Source organism: Watersipora subatra, chromosome 11 (assembly GCF_963576615.1).
Source record: "Watersipora subatra chromosome 11, tzWatSuba1.1, whole genome shotgun sequence".
NCBI classification, from domain to species: Eukaryota; Metazoa; Bryozoa; class Gymnolaemata; order Cheilostomatida; family Watersiporidae; genus Watersipora; species Watersipora subatra.
Window position 1 is genome coordinate 43,784,870 of NC_088718.1, and position 16,685 is coordinate 43,801,554.

Genomic DNA, 16,685 nt, shown 5'->3' on the forward strand with positions numbered 1-16,685 from the left:
ATGCGTCTAAACTAATTCTTTATCATAGCAAAACATCTACTAGCTAGTGTAGTTGAGTCCTATGATAATGCATTGCAATATACAATTATCAATGTATCCATATTGCAACTGCAATACTGATGCATCAATATTGCATCAATACACAGCAATTGCAATACATTTTAATATGATAATCATTGATATCAAACTAAACTAATTCTTTATCATAGCAAAACATCTACTAGCTAGTGTAGTTGAGTCCTATGATAATGCATTGCAATATACAATTATCAATGTATCCATATTGCAATTGCAATACTGATGCATCAATATTGCATCAATACACAGCAATTGCAATACATTTTAATATGATAATCATTGATATTTGTTTGTACTCAAGTATACGAGACTTTTCATCATTCATTAATGAGTAATTATTCTAGATTAAAACTAATTGGCTTCATATAAAAATTGCCATAAAAATAATAGAATTTAGCACTATCACATCGGTAATAAAATATTTCAGTTAGTTACCTTTCCAATGTGAAGGCAACTTTTAATTTTGTTAAAATAACTTTCCTTGATTCGATCCAGCAACGGAATTATCTGTTATATTGATGCTTTCAATATGCGCCGCTTTCGATGAGAATTTTGGATATATCCAAAATTATAAGCCCAAACCCTATCTCCCTTTCTTAAGGAAATAGATGTCCCGAATGGTTTCAGCCCGAGAAACGATGAGCACCGAACTCGAGCACAAATAAAACCTTAAAAAACTAACTTGAGCTGTTACTTGTTGACAAAAATTTGTAGAGGCTTGCTGTGGTTCATTGGTATGCCAGAGTTATTTAAATGTTATCAACATAATTAATGTAAGGTTTGCAAACTAATGCTATATGGCAACACCCACTCCAGTAGCAAATTTGAAATGACAAATGAGCATCAGCAAGGAGAAGCGTGACTATCAACTTTATGCAAGAACGAATTGAGGGATAATGACCTAAGAGATGATATCTCAATAACAAGTAATTAAATACCCATTACGCTAAAATGGTAGAACAAGCTGCGTGATAACTTTCACTTGACTGCAAGAATGGAGGCAATATAATACCTTGACAATTTGGCACTAATCAGCATAGTATTATCTAACATGTTCCAAAAACTTTAGAATAGTTGAACATAGAATTTAAAAAAATTGTGTTAGCAGAAAATATGCGTGAAATACCAAGTGCAGAAATGAAATAACAAACATGAATGTTAACTCGTAAACCCAGAGCTCATACCAGGAGTGGGTCTGAATAAAGACTCCTCTGTAATAGTGTTTTTATTGTGATTAGTTTAAAGGTGACATATAAACAAAAACAATATGATGATAAAAAGGAGAGCAAAAGCTAAGTGAATCTCGTGAGAGACAGGAGACAAGGACGATAGGAAAACTAGAAGCAAAGGCAACCGATCTAAACAATTAATACAGCGGTGTGACAAGAGCCAATATCATAACCAATTACAAGTTACACAGCTAACATGAATTCGATGAGACAAAAACCTTCCAAGAACAATTATTGATAAAAATTTCAATACAAATAAACAAAACAAAATATCACAGACCACCTGCATGGGTAGATAATTCCACCACAGCCAATTGGCTCCCTAGCTGAACTTCTATATAAAACTAGCAGAAATAAAAGTCACTAATCGTATATGGAATGTCTTGACTGCAGCTTTAGGTGAGGAAATGTGTTAAAAACTAAGGAAGCCTCTGTCCTTTGACATCCCGAGAAATGATTGGTTGTGCATCTGGCTTGGGAAGCCAACATAGATATTCTGCTCGAGGGGTTCTTTGAGAACTGTCAGAGAAGAATCTACGATGAACAAAACATAAGCAAATCACACGAAATGATTACATGCTCAGCGCCTACAAAAATCCAGAGTGTGTGCTATTGAGTTACCACAAAACCTTTATTTAAATGACACCTTTAATACAATGCCACCTCTATTTGGCCGCCACTACGGGATAGTTGAAAAATAGAGCGCCATCCTTTAACTGCACGCCATCTCCATTTGACCACCACTTTATCATTCTTTGATTTTTACGAACCTATAATAGAAGTGATCACAACGAATGTTCACAAATTATTACAAATAATAACTCGGTTACATCAATAATAACTAAATCTTTCGTTGGTTCTGTTCATATCAAAGCCAGTTTTTTAACTCTAAAGCTCAGGGCTTTTTTTAAAGCAACGCCATAAAAATAATTATCAACTGTATTAGGCTAATAGTAGTTCCTTGTTTAACGCAGTCTTGATACTGCGACGCATATGAAAAATGGTTAACAAGTTCGACGGAATCTGTACTAACATTTTCAGGCTAAAAAACTGTGCTTAACACAATCGGCTAAAATAACCATCATAATTTTCGTGAAAAGTTTTCCAAATAGCAATGTATAAAAGCTTTGCTCAACTAAAAAAATTGTTTGGTCGCTAAATTTGACTAGTTCAGCAGTGCAGAAGAGTAGAGGTCAGCAGACACTGTGGAAAGTTTTGCAAAACCACAAGATGAAACAGTTTCAAATAAAGGCAACCATCAAAAAGCAACTGGCCGAGCAAACAATGCAAACGTTTTTGTTTCAATTTAAATTTGTTTAATTTTTGTTTTATTTGATAACATATTATTTGATAGCATCATTGCACTTATGTAAACTAGGCTTACATTGGCTCGAAGCTCATAACTCCTCTTCTAATGCATTTATAAAGACAGTTTCAGTGGCATTCTTTAGTAACATATCAATGTGTGCAATGAGCTTTTATTCACCATTGTTAAATATAGTAGTACAATAAAAATAAGCCTTCAAATTTAGAATTAATTATTACAAAATTTGAAAGCTCCCACAAATTGCAACACAGGCTATAAGATCATCGTAGGTTAATTGCAGGCAATAGATATCAACTGGTATGTAGTGATATTTCTCAGCTTCTCAATGCATATTTATTGGAGGTCTTTGACAATTTGGAGGTAAGTTATAGCAGATTTATTACACCCAAAAGGGTTAATTTGCTCCACTTGAAAGAGTGTAAAATACAGGCAAAATTCGCTTCACCCACAAAGAGTTAAATTTAACTTCCAAAAATTCTGACGAAATATTTGAAAAATACAACCCCACCATTTATTTGAACGTCACCTCTAATGAAACACTATTATAGAGGGAAGGGTTGAAGAATAGAGTTCCATGGTGTTCAAATAGAGGTTTTACGGTCCTTAATATAAGCGGAACACAAGTCTTCTAAAATTTGTATATAAAAATATTTTAATATTTTAAATGATTTTAAAGTCAATTGTAAATTCAGCTACCTTGATCTGCCTTATAAGCAATGATGCATGCTAGTATCTTTGGCAGTATACCAACGCAAGCATGTGCAAATGAAATCAGCAGCATAAGTTGAACAGATCGTTGAAAAACCTTGAACTTTCAGTCATCTAACATGTAGTGAGTTGTTTTAAAAGAGGGACCATTAAACATTAAGCTACAATGTTTTTGAAATTTCTAGGGCTATTCATTGGTTGTGTATGTAATGCAAAGAAAGAATACTAGCTACCAACATAGAATATCTAGTACCATACGGATATGCATAAGATGAATCGAGGAACAACTGATCAATATGGCAGGATAAGGTCAGGGTCAAGGACAAGCTGCAAACATACAACTATGTATGGATTGTTCCCTCTCACAACAATACAATCCATACATATAAATCACAATGTTTGTCAGTAGTCGGTCTGTCGACAAATAACAATAGTTTTAGGAAAGAAAAATCTGCTACATAATGCAATTGAACTCGAAACAACCAGGTCTGCAGGCGGGCATGCTACCTCCTATACAATGGAATAAATGTGCACACAGTTATGCATCTAGCAATCTTTAATGTTTATTAGTAAAAATAGCATGCTTCAATATCATGATTGCTTGATAGATCATGATGCAATCTGTTTTCCAACACTGGCTTCAGAGGGACGGACACGGCATTTATTATAGTAAAAAATTAAACTAGCTAAAGGTACTCAAATTCATTGGGTAAAGAAACTTAACCGACTAAAAATAAATTTTTGATGCAAAAACTCTTTTACTACACGTGCAATGCTGGGCATTCCTCTACTCCTTAGTACAATAATAGCAGTGGCCGTCCGTCCGTCGCCGGAGAATGGCGTTATGAAAAACAGATTGCACCAGGCTAGCATCAAACCTGGTATCACGGTAAGATACTTGGATCTTAACACACATGTACTACCACTACCCTATTCAATCACCTTTCCAGTTACAAGAAAAATTGTGTACATAGTTAATACGCATGATGATATTTTGTAACGCACAGGGCTGCCAATGTGCTAGTATGTATAAAAAGAAGTCGACAGGCTTCACAATGCGTTTAGTCCGCAAGTGTGCGTCATCTGTAAACTTGAAACAGCGAAAAACCGGTAAATCAAGTGCATTTTTTAACACGGACATTTTTAAAGAATATTTCATGCTTGAAGAAGATGGAAACGGCACTTGCGAATAATGCGCTAAAAATGCTGGCCAAGCAATTCCATTTTAAACACTTTCCACACTTCAGTCATTCCTGTATTGATCTGAGTGAGATAGGAGTACTCAGCTATGACCTCTGGCATAGAATTCCTTATGTGTCTTAACTAAGCGAACGGAACAAGCTCATCCATAACAAGCAAATGTCCATTGAAACACTTATCTCACAGTAACTAAATGCACGCACAATTTACTGTTTTTGATGAAAGTGACAGCGGTTTATGATAAATATTCATGTCAACTGTGATTGATTGTCCTTGTTATCTGTTATTATCACAAGAGACAAACAATCCGTTGGATTAGCAGCTCTCTGTCAAAGTATGTTTGAATAAAGCCTGGTTTCCATATGACAGCGCAATGATCGTGCCGACACAGTGATAGTGCGCAATGCATTTCTTGGGCTGCTGTGCAGTGTTTCCATATCACGCGTAGGTGCCATGCTTGCATTGGACAGGGTGGGTAATTTCCTTACTTTTTCGTAGGAGAGAACGATTTCTTCGGAAAAACGGCCCTCTGTTGCGACATTGCGCTGTCATATGAAAACCAGGCTTACTCTTTCGTACGGGAGATCGACTTCTTCGGAAAACAGCCATCCATTTGAATTGTGGGATAGGTTGAAAAGGTCGAGCGGTGTACTGTGGGATGCATCATTGCGCGCACCCGTCGCAATGATCCATTCTGTTGGATCCTTGCGATCAGCGTACGCACGTCGCGCCATCGTCGTGCATTGGCGTTTCCATATTGCAGCCGGCCTACGCACGACGTCATGCACCTTGAGCTGTCATATGGAAACCAGGCTTAAGTGGTACGCCCCACTTGTGGTATGTCCTACTTGCAGAATGCCCCCTAATGGCATTCCTGACAAATGTTTACGTTGCCACAATATGAGGTATGCACCAATCTGGTTCGAAAATTACCATTGTGAGTAACAACTGTTACAGTGGTTGCCTGCTTCAATATGTTTTTACCAAACATGAAAATGTTAAATTAGTAGCCAACAACAAGCTTTCACAAACTAAACCAGCTCAACTAGCATGAAAGTTGAAACACTGAGTGCATCATAAATTATTCACTAAGAGTAAATCAATTGCTAATACCTGTTGACCATTGTCCAAGCGCATTTAATAATCAGCAAGCAAACAACCGTGCTGAGAGTAAATAAGTTTTTTACAAGAGCATAATAAGAGTGTGAAAGCTTGCTCTCTATTAGGGCTGTGTAATGATGGCTTTAGTCAACACTAGAATGCTAGTACTTTGAACAAACGACTGCGATGAATTAGAACTGCACTGCGTTATCGCATTGCAGTTCTAATGCACCTACCGCATTTCCAACACATCTAGCAATTTTAATTTCAAAGCCAACTCAATACTTGATTCTCTGATTAGTTTTCACAGGACTTTGCTGCGCGTGTATCTACAGCGTAATCCAAAAGCCTCTACTGCAGCTAGCATTCAACCACTGCACAACTACTGCTTACTGGACATTAAAAAATAGTTGTACTGAATGAATACTGCATAGTGCGCAGCAGTAAAAGTACGTAATGCAATTATACTGCATGGTTGTGGCACGCTTACTACTCCTACTGCACTGCTGAAGCAACTACAGATATCCTGGTAGAAGTTTACTGCAACGACAATGCATTCAACATCTGGGCACCCGTGAGAACTTATCAATGTACAGTTGTGATTTTTTCGTAAAAGTCTAAACCCCACCCTAAACTTCCATGACTAACAGTGAACTATATAGACACATGTACGCGAGCCATACAAGCAGAAAATATAACGCGGAACATTTTGCTGGCGAAATATTGGGTACAGTAAACTAGTATTGTGAAGGACGGTCAACACGTAGTGTAAACAATGACACATCCTTAGATCTCACATAGACATTTGCATGCCATTTTCTGTTCAAAATGATGAGCCAAGACAAATACCCAAATAGAGGATAGCTCAACCTATCTGTATGTTTTGGTTACAACTTGACTGATCATTCACTGAATAATAAGTTCTTTGACAAACAAAACAACTATAAAGTGCAACTGGCCATTGTTAACACTGATGACTAATCTTGTTATCAAAGCAGGTCCCCTGATCCCAGACCATATTGACAACTTTCCACCGACTATGAATAACACTGAGAATAGCACAATTCCTTTTTACTTGAGTATCATATTGAAGTTTCAAGCATCCAAGAATCAATGAAAACAACAAGAATCCAATAGAGTAGAAGTAGTTTCTACAGTCTTTCAAAACATATAGTTTTAGCGTAAGTGATTTGTGGCTGAGGAGAATAAGCTTCCAGCTTTGTCTAATTTTGATCCTTCATTACTAAAGATTTTGACCAGTCTGTCATTATAAACTAATGCGGCAGACATTTTAGAGGTTTCAGGTTAGACGAGCCTTTGTTATTTCAGCGATATCTCAAGAACTAGTCCGATCGACTTGAAACGTCAGAACTGACTTAAGAAAGTATCATGCGCAAACAAGTCAATATAAGCCGGAAGAATGGTCAAACAAAGCGAAACTACACAGGGCATAGGATCAAAACAAAACTACACAAGGCATTGGATCAAAACAAAGCGAAACTAAACAGGGCATGGGACCAGAACAAAGCGAAACTACACAGGGTATAGTATCAAAGCAAAGCGAAACCACACAGGACATAGGATCAAGTAGGTAAACAAATCCCCGAATTATTTCGAGGAATTGTTTACCTACCTGTTTACTGTTTCGGGGCAGCCTCGACTTGACCGAGTTAAACAGCATATAATGAAAAAAAAAACGGTAAAACAGCTGTAGGATAACAAAGCACAATCCGTTTATTAAAAGATGAAGATTTGGTTTGAGAACCAAATGCTAAATTAGGTGTAAATGGGCTAAAAGAGTATTTTTAGCGTCAAGGTTGACAACTGCGGGTGAATGTTTCATCGGTAAAGGAAAATTTGCTTCTCCTATGTGATCTAGACTAGACATAGTCATGAGTCTTTTTATCTTCAACAAATATTAGCCCACAAAATTAAAGTCTACGAGAAATGGTAAATGAAACAATTTTTTGTCGAGGTAAAGGCCTTGACAAGAGACAGCAGATTAAAAAAAAACTATAATGGATGACAATGCTGTTACAGAAAAAGCATGGTTAGTTTTACGATTTTAGCAATGAAGATTTGCTAAATAAATACCACTGATTCATGAGAAAGTATGAAAACGTGTTCTTGTTGCCTACATTCCATCATGTATACAGTGTGTCTTTAAGAAGACATTCTATGTGTGCTAACCCGAGTGAGCAGTAGTCAATACTCTAGAGGATTCTTTTTTGTAAGTATCGGTCTACATCACTAAAGTGGTAGCTTCGGAGGAAGTAAGGCTAGCAGCAACCTACATTACTAACAAACTAATGACACTGAGTCATCTAGCTCTAAGAAAACTTGGTGGGAGAAATTAAATTTGCCTTAAAAATAAAGGTGATGATTGGCTAAGAGCCAGGTTAAGAAAACAACCAATGAGCATTAGGTGCAAATGAGGTTTGGTCACACTTTTGGGATTTATTTAAATTAAAAAAAACAAATGAAAAAAAATTACTACAATAAAAATGCTACAAAGAATGAAACTTTTCCCACACATTTGACAGCAGTTCGACATTGCTGATTGTTATAGATCAGTCTGAAATCAATTTAACAAAGTTGAAACCAAGTTGCGGCTACAAGTCAACACAAATTATACCACATTATACTTTCTTTTTATGACTAGTCTGTATCAAACCTGCAATAGCTGACACATCAGCGATTACAGAACACGATTGCTAAATAGAGCTTCATGATATGGAGATTTCGCTGTTCGGTGGCGGTTTTTAAAGTAGACGATTTAAAAATGGTGATCATTTAAAGAAATATTACCAATAATATAGACGATATAATCGTGTAATTGCGATTTATCTCAAACCTCACAATTTTCAAAGGAAGCGATTCTGGAACAGAAACGCACAGGCCTTTTAGTCTTATAAAAAGCTCATTCCATGAACACGGGCGCTCATGAAATGTTTGTAATTATCACGAGCACATAACAACTTCTTTGAAAATTAAAGACTACATATAATATTTACAAAAACTTGCAGGTGTGTTACATAATAATATCATGATATATAGCTAAATCGGTATAACCGTCTATTTTTACGATATCGAATCGTCCGATTTTTGGAAACTGAAGCTCTACTGTCAAGTAGCAGTGCAGCTGGTGAAAGATTCATCTGTAGAATTATCAATTGAGCTGGGTAAGGAGGAGCACCTTCCACATGAAGCGAGCTAGAAAAATTGCTGACGTCCGATCCAAGAGCCATTCACATGTTTAATGTAGTAGTTTACAGTTGACTTACTTGGGTGATGCTTGCTATAAGCTGCTTCAGTGGCACGAACAACACTCTCTGTAAAGTTCATGACGCTGTAATGCTGTTGACCTTTGCCCTCATCAGTAAAGGCTAAAGGGTGATAGGTAAAAGTCTGCCAGGGCATGGAGGTGCTGTCCAAGTTCCATCTGCGAAGAAAACCAGGCTCAACCCCTTTGTTCCACATGAGCCTCACTCCGCTGCAGTTTCTCTTCACTAAGTCAGGTGATAGACTCCTGCAAGTGGATGACATTTAACCAATCAGATGGGCTAGAAATTCTAATTACTTTGACACTTCAGCACTATGTAAAGCGGAATATGGAAAAAATAGACTCGCCTTAGCTGATGGTTTAAAATTCATATTATAAAGAATAGACAATTCCAAATAAACACTTGAATATTTCGTTTCGAATACTTGCTAGTCAAAAGGTGGCATCAAAAATACACTAAAAGCAAAAGAAAAAGCTACCTGACAAGGCAGTTGAGTAAAAGCTCGTATAACGTAAATCTTTTGCGTTGTATTGCGTAGGAAATTCCATATAATGTACAGTGTCAAGTCAGTGAAAGTTCTCGAATTCGATTTCAATAACGAGAGACCGATAGTTAGACTTACAAATATCATTTTCTCTATTGCTACACTTGAAAGAGAAGACAATGTATTTGTATTGTATAGAATATATGTATATATCGAATATACTAATATCCTGACAGACTAGTGCATTGTGAGAGATCATCAGGAGTGCCGGTGAAGTGCAGAGAATATAAGTAGCAGCACAAAGTTCAGGAATACCTAAAAGCAGTCGATTGGTGCAGGTGTTAGATTGTCTTCTACCAATGAAAATGTGGCGAGTTGGAGTCTCATTGAAAGCTGTCGTATATTCTAACGACTAAACCATGAACAGACAGACACGGCTTTTGAGTTGGTGATGATATATTTTCGTTCCACTTTATTTTAGACATATGCAATGTTCGTTTATTATTTTTTCTTTGCAGCATATAGCTGGCTGTCCAAAAAAAGGGAGCAAGTGATTTAAATTGACATTGAAGGATTGTGCTCCCTTAACTTATAAAGTTAATGAAATCATGGACCCTAAACCAAGTGAGCAATGGTAAAAAAGAGGAAAAGTTGCCAATACAAACCAATAATGCCAGAGTTACTGTACAGTCGTTACATTAAAATGTCAAGTCTAGTGTTTTCCTTTTTGTAGGGCTGAAGGGGTGAGTTAGGAAAGATCTTGGAATGGATCAGACAATTTACATGTATCCTACTGTTGATATAACTGGAAATATACGAACAGTAAAACTTTTCGGAAAGGATTATTTATGTTGTAGGAGTATTCTATGTACAACAGAAGAGAGTATATAGGTACTACAAGAGATACAGAAAAGAGAGTATCCGGTATGACAAGAACTAACCCCCTTGGATAAAGCTGCAGAGACCAAAACTAAGCGCTATTCAAGGTCACACAACCGTGTCAAGTCATATACACTGGCAGGACACATACAGAATGGAGTGTCAAAGCATAGACACTGACATTAAACATACAGAAGGGAGAGTCAAGTCATATACACTGGTAGCGCACATACAGAAGGGAGTATCAAGACATATACACTGACAGTATACATATTGAAGAGAGTATCAAGTCATATACACTGGCAGTACACATACAGAAGGGAATATCAAGACATACACTGACAGTACACATTCATAAGGGAGTGGCAAGACATATACATTGGCAGTACATTTACAGAAGGGAGTGAAAAGTCATATACACTGACTGTACACATACAGAAGCGAATATCAATACATATACACTGACAGAACACATACATGAGCGAGTATCAAGTCATATACACTAGCAGTGCATGTACATGAGCAAGTATCAAGACATACACTGGCAGTATACATACAAAAGCGAGTATCAAGTCATATACACTGGCAGTACACATACAGAAGGGAGTAGGTAGGGTAGACAAAGTCGCCAGCTTTGACTGTATCAAAGTCTTTCAAAGCTCTCCTTTTAAACTTATATACCCTTCTAGGTACAAAATCATAGCGAACAGTAAGCAGAGACTCGGTCGTCAGCACCACCACCTTTTCTGTTTCACTGTCCCAATGATCAACCCTGCAATAAAAACGTATTTAACAGTTTCACTAAGCAAGATGCATCGTTCTTCATAGCTGTAATGAACTTCCAATCGTACACGCTAACAGCCTTACAATCAAGGCAATCGAGTGAAGCACTGTATCGAAAAAAAACTGGTAGAGGTTCATGGTTTGAATAGCATAGAATAGCATAGCAACTACTGAAGCTCTGTTTAAAATCACATGAATGCTACTTTCCCGCTATATACAATCAACATGGTAATACCTTGACAATGTCACAACTCAGAGTATGCTAATCTCAGAGTATGTGACATACTCTGAGATTAGCAATCCACTAGCGGTTGTCTCATCTCATAAGTAAAAATCAGCAACTTATGAGTTCACCATCACTTATCAAACTGTCTTATCACAATGGTCGACCGTCGACAGGAATACTCTAGCCAGGCACTAACTAAGGAAATAGTAAATATACTACTGGTCTACACCTAAGCTTTGATTGAGAGCTGAACAGTCTTTGCACAAACTAGGTTATGACTGTTATTGTTTAGCATGTCTGAAAGAATATCCTGACACATCAATCACAAAAGTTAGTAATTTTTCACGCCTGTTACCTGCTAACTTTCAGGCATGCGGAAATGTTTCTTACTAATAAATTGAGCTAATAACTGAACAAGCCTGTTTGACTAGTTTGATGGCATTAGGAAAGCTAGTCTGCTTGTAAGCTTTCCTAATGCCATCAATTTCATTAGTGACAAAACATAAATTAAATTGGTGGAAGGTTTGAGATGGCAGAACTATCTTTCTTACCTTGTGCCATTCACTAATAAACACCCGCAGTAGCTTAATATCCAAAGTAGGTTTGATCAAGGAAACATTACCATTTTATACCATCGCAAGCAAACGTTAGACTCTCTATATCTATAGTGTAATGTATAAGTAACTGGAGCATTCTCCTGTGAGAACATGTCTTTAAAAGAATTACACATTCTGAAGCATTTGCTGCTGGGAGAAAACGTGACGCAGGGTCTGAAGCACGAAACGAAAAATTTAGGAAGGAAATGTGAAAGCCAAACGCAAATCTGCAAGTCTAAAAAGAGCCCTACTACAGATGTGATCACATCAAGTTCTAAAAAGGATAGATATTTCTCTAATATTTGATTTTTGCTAGCAGTTTCAGGTGATCTGATTTCCAGGATGTGTCAAAATTGAAATCCGAAAAACTTGATCAGTCAAAACACTCAAGAAACAAAATTTGTGCCAAGACTAATCAAAAAATGACTAGCCAATAGTCAAGCGGCTGGCTGCCCCTCTGATACTAACTCAGCCATTGCAGTCAAATTGCAGGGTACCACATCTCTAAGGACATACATTTTATTTTGTATCTTCTCATGACTGTTGAAATGAAACTTAAAACATAGCCTCAGATATGTTTTTATAGATGACTCAAATGATTTGAAAATGGGTTGGTTAAAATTTGTTCCATTGGTTTTTTCTCAATATTGTGTAAAACATGAGTACCCGACGCTGATGAGCTCGTATATCTATAAAACCGAAAACACGACTATCGGTATCAGTTTGCGGCACATTTTTTTCTGAGCATTTCAACTGCGAGGAAGTTTTGTAGATTTTATTGTTCAAACACCCAGTAAGTCAGATCGCCTAAAACGAAAAAACAAAACTGCAAATGATAGAAAAATATCTACACTTTCTGATAAAAAATATACAATTTGATGTGACCAGCTGGTCGAAAAAATGACAATTGAAGCCTCAAGAACACTTAGCTGCTTCTCATGCAACAGGTACCCGAACATGCTGAAATGAACATTAATGAACTACGCTTCAAGTAGATGACTATTGACTAAAGAGCAATAGAACAAAAAACACCTACTCAAATAGAAGCCACGCTCCCAGCACATCTGGTCCGTCAGCTACAGGATTTACCACTTTCTCTTTGATATCCTCTAGGGCCTTCTCAAACACTCCTTCCTGCACAGATCAGACATATTTATTAGCAACTAAACCTTCTTGACGAGATGGTCTTCTTAAAGATGTAGTTGCGTCAAAAATGAAATTAGGACCCATAAAAGGCTAAAACATCAGCTACAATTTGATGCCATTTTTGTCTTTGTAGACCAACCCTGTCCAGAGATATATGCGTTTGAATGAGGCCCTCTTTTAAAAAGCTCACGTTCCAGCAGGTGCCCATTTCGTGACGTAACAAGCTTGTTATCTGAAACGAAACCACGAGCGATAAATATGAGGTCGATTCGTTAGCCAATCATGCGTGCGAAATTTTTATATAGGCCGTAATAAATGCTATCACTCGTAAAACGCGTTGTCTGTGATCTCGAAGATTCTCTTCATAGAGAATTCATTCCCCTCGTTACTGATTCAACGCGTTTCAACAATTACTAAGTTATACATAGTTTTAAAATGGCTTCAAGTTCGAGCGACCGCTACTCAGAGTTTTCTGAGCAACTTTAAGTAAAATATTAGAGTAGACAGCCTATGGCCAAAGCTGACAGGCGTCAGCAGCGTTTTGCTGCAGAAGAAGACAGAATAGAGGTAAATTAACTTAGAGTCTTCTATACTTTAGTAAATGTAATAATTTTTTATAGTCTAAATACATATACTAATTAATAAAATGATAATTTTTTGCTATCTCCAATCATCGTTTCATAGCTTATCTGCCGTTTTACCTAGCTATAATATTTTTTCGAATTTTCTTTGGTAAATTAGAGTCATGATTACAAATTATTTTCACTCGTAAGAAGTGGGTAAAATCGATTGATCATTGCAAATCTTTAATTTCCAGAACCAAAGCTTCGAATCGTTGGCTTGGCGTACTTGGGCCTTTATTAAATGTTTATTCGTTTTTAAAATTACACTCGCAATCTATTCAACTCCCAATTTGGAAGCTGTCAATAGATACGCTTTAGAATGACATATCTATGAATGACATATTTATTGCATCTACTTTGTTTACATTTACTTGTTTTACTGATTACAGAATGTTTATGTCGTCCCACCAGCCGAAGAAGCTTTGTCAGTGTGGAAACTGCCATAAAGGAGAAAGCCAGACTTGAATGCGTGCTGGATGATGTTTTGTTTGAGTTTGTTGCAGTAGATGAATTTGTCTTATTGTATCAGCTAATACTATGTGAGTGGCCACGACTTGATGAATATTTTTAATAAAAGCTTTATGCCGAGATGAAAATATTTTTGCTTGTAAAAATTATATAATAAAATAATATTGTTGAAGATAATGCAAAACATGATTTGCAGAATATTGTAGTGAATCGGATATGGTATATGGGTGTCCGCAGAACTGGAGAATGTGAGTTCAAATCCAGTTTGCAGCAGACTTCTCATCCTTAAAACTCTATCCCTGTCTATATTCTTTTCAAAGAGGTGGCTTGCTTATTTCCCTTTTTTTGTATTCGGTAAGAATACTACTAGCAATGATACACAGCAATGTATACAGCTGTATATCATTGCTACTAGTAAGAAACTAGTACGTAGGTAATAGGCGACATAATGTGGGCGGGGCTTATGGGAGGCTGTATATCGTTTGCATGGGTAGCTGCAGAACTGCTGATACAAAGACCGCGTTCTACATAAAGTGACTGACAGAATTACCGTAGACCGGTAGAATTGGTAGTCGGTACCCAAATGTTTACACAACATTTGGAGAAAGTGAGTAGAACAAATTTTCAATTTTCGTTATTTGAGGCCTTTGAAACATTCATAATAATGCATCTGTAGCAGGATTTAAAATTTTATTCTAGCCAACATGAGCAAATACAAAATAAGATATATGCCAATAGAGCCGCGTAAGACTAGACTTTTATCGCAAATAGCCGATGTGAATACGAGAGATAGAGACAGGTTGCCAAACGCGTGACATCATTTTTGGCGAGGCTGGGCACGTTTTTGTGGCCTGAGCGTTTTTACGGCGATCAGATTTTTTCGGTTTTAATCTTCAAATATCTTGGCAATGCGATCGCGTAACACAACAAACAACATATCAACTGATAGAGAAAAAAAAATTCTTTCTTTTAAGATCAACTTAAATTTTGACGCAACTACATCTTTAAGATTAATTAAAAGATTTAACAAACTGGTCCGAAAAGGAGTGTCTGCGACTAAAGCTTTAATAAGCGGAGAGAGAAACACAATATAAAGACAGAGAGATGCATGGCACAAGAGGTAGCTATATACTGCATTAAGAGGCAGCTATATACATGCATGGGTAGATACTACAAATGTACGGAATAAATACAAAAGTTAATGAAGCTTACGATTTACTAAAGAGTAAATACCAAAAGAATTATCCAGCTAATGTTACTTCAGCATAAAAAAAAAACATACCAATAGATATATTAATTTCTACTCACTCTGGCAGTGTAGAACTTGTCTTTATTATGTATATATCGGGTATGACTTTCATATAGCTTGTCTGCAGTAAGTTCCGGAGCTGCCTTCCCAGATGCGCCTTCAGTTGCTTCTACTTCTACAGCAGGTGTTTCGCTAGCTGCGGTTGCCTGACCACTACCCTCTTCTGTGCGCTCAGAATTAGGAGAAAGTGAAACATCAGCGAATGCTGGCTCCATGTTTGTTAACTGAATAACAAAAACTTTCTCAAACAACAAGCAAGAGTGGCTACATGACAGCCCTAACATTGGTGAAGAAGAGTGGCTACATGACAGCCCTAACATTGGTAAGGAAGAATGGCTACATGACAGCCCTAACATTGGTAAGAAAGAGTGGCTACATGTCAGCCCTAACATTGGTAAGGAAGAGTGGCTACATGAAAGCCCTAACATTGGTAAGGAAGAGTGGCTACATGTCAGCCCTAACATTGGTAAGGAAGAGTGGCTAAATGTCAGCCCTAACATTGGTAAGGAAGAGTGGCTACATGACAGCCCTAACATTGGTAAGGAAGAGTGGCTACATGTCAGCCCTAATAATGGTGTGTAACTGTGTTGCGTGGTCTTACGTAGTGTAACAATGTCTACAGCAAAGTTGAGGCCCTACTAGGAGTCAAGGCCAATGGCAACATCGCAGCGGCGTGAAGCTATCAGTCTACGAGTCTATATGATTAACGGCTCTATGGCGACATTATGGCTTTTCAGGACATTGGTATATAAGCAATGAAGAACCCAACAGACAGCCTTGCTCTGCAAGTACCTTCACGTTATATAACAATCATGACAATGTATGAACGAAAAGATCTGCATGGTTTGAAGGTAATTATACATTGACAAGCTGATAGCAAAAAATAAAGATTAAGGCTCTTCAGCTGTGATTTAAGAGTTGAAAAGTGCTTAAAGATTGACTTGCAACAAAATTCACATTACAGTTATTTGGTATCAAAAGACTCACCATGTCTTACTTTGCTGTGTTGTGGTGCAAAATATGTGCAAATGTTATTACAAGCTCTAAAAGTTCAAAAACGATCGGTTCATCGCAGCCATCACGAAACTGCCATAGATCAGTTTATTTCTCTGACGTATGCAATCCATTTGGTTATTGTTTTGACAAGTTATGTTTCCATGTGAATTGGAAGGCCAATGAAAGGCTCAATGTAAAACTTCTCGTAGCACTAGTTTATGACAAACACTTCGGGTTTTACCGAAGAG

General features: G+C 37.1%; 1 protein-coding gene across 1 annotated transcript; it reads right to left on the minus strand.

Annotated features, from left to right (window-relative positions):
- Positions 1-1,098: 1,098 nt before the first annotated feature.
- LOC137408361 (tumor protein p63-regulated gene 1-like protein) lies at positions 1,099-15,684 on the minus strand. Its single transcript, XM_068094860.1, has 5 exons — positions 15,441-15,684; positions 12,932-13,029; positions 10,889-11,062; positions 8,928-9,172; positions 1,099-1,841 (listed from the first exon to the last, which is right to left on the minus strand). Exons 1-5 carry the CDS (start codon positions 15,654-15,656, stop codon positions 1,720-1,722), a joined length of 855 nt encoding a protein of 284 aa, XP_067950961.1. The 5' UTR covers positions 15,657-15,684; the 3' UTR covers positions 1,099-1,719.
- Positions 15,685-16,685: the final 1,001 nt, after the last annotated feature.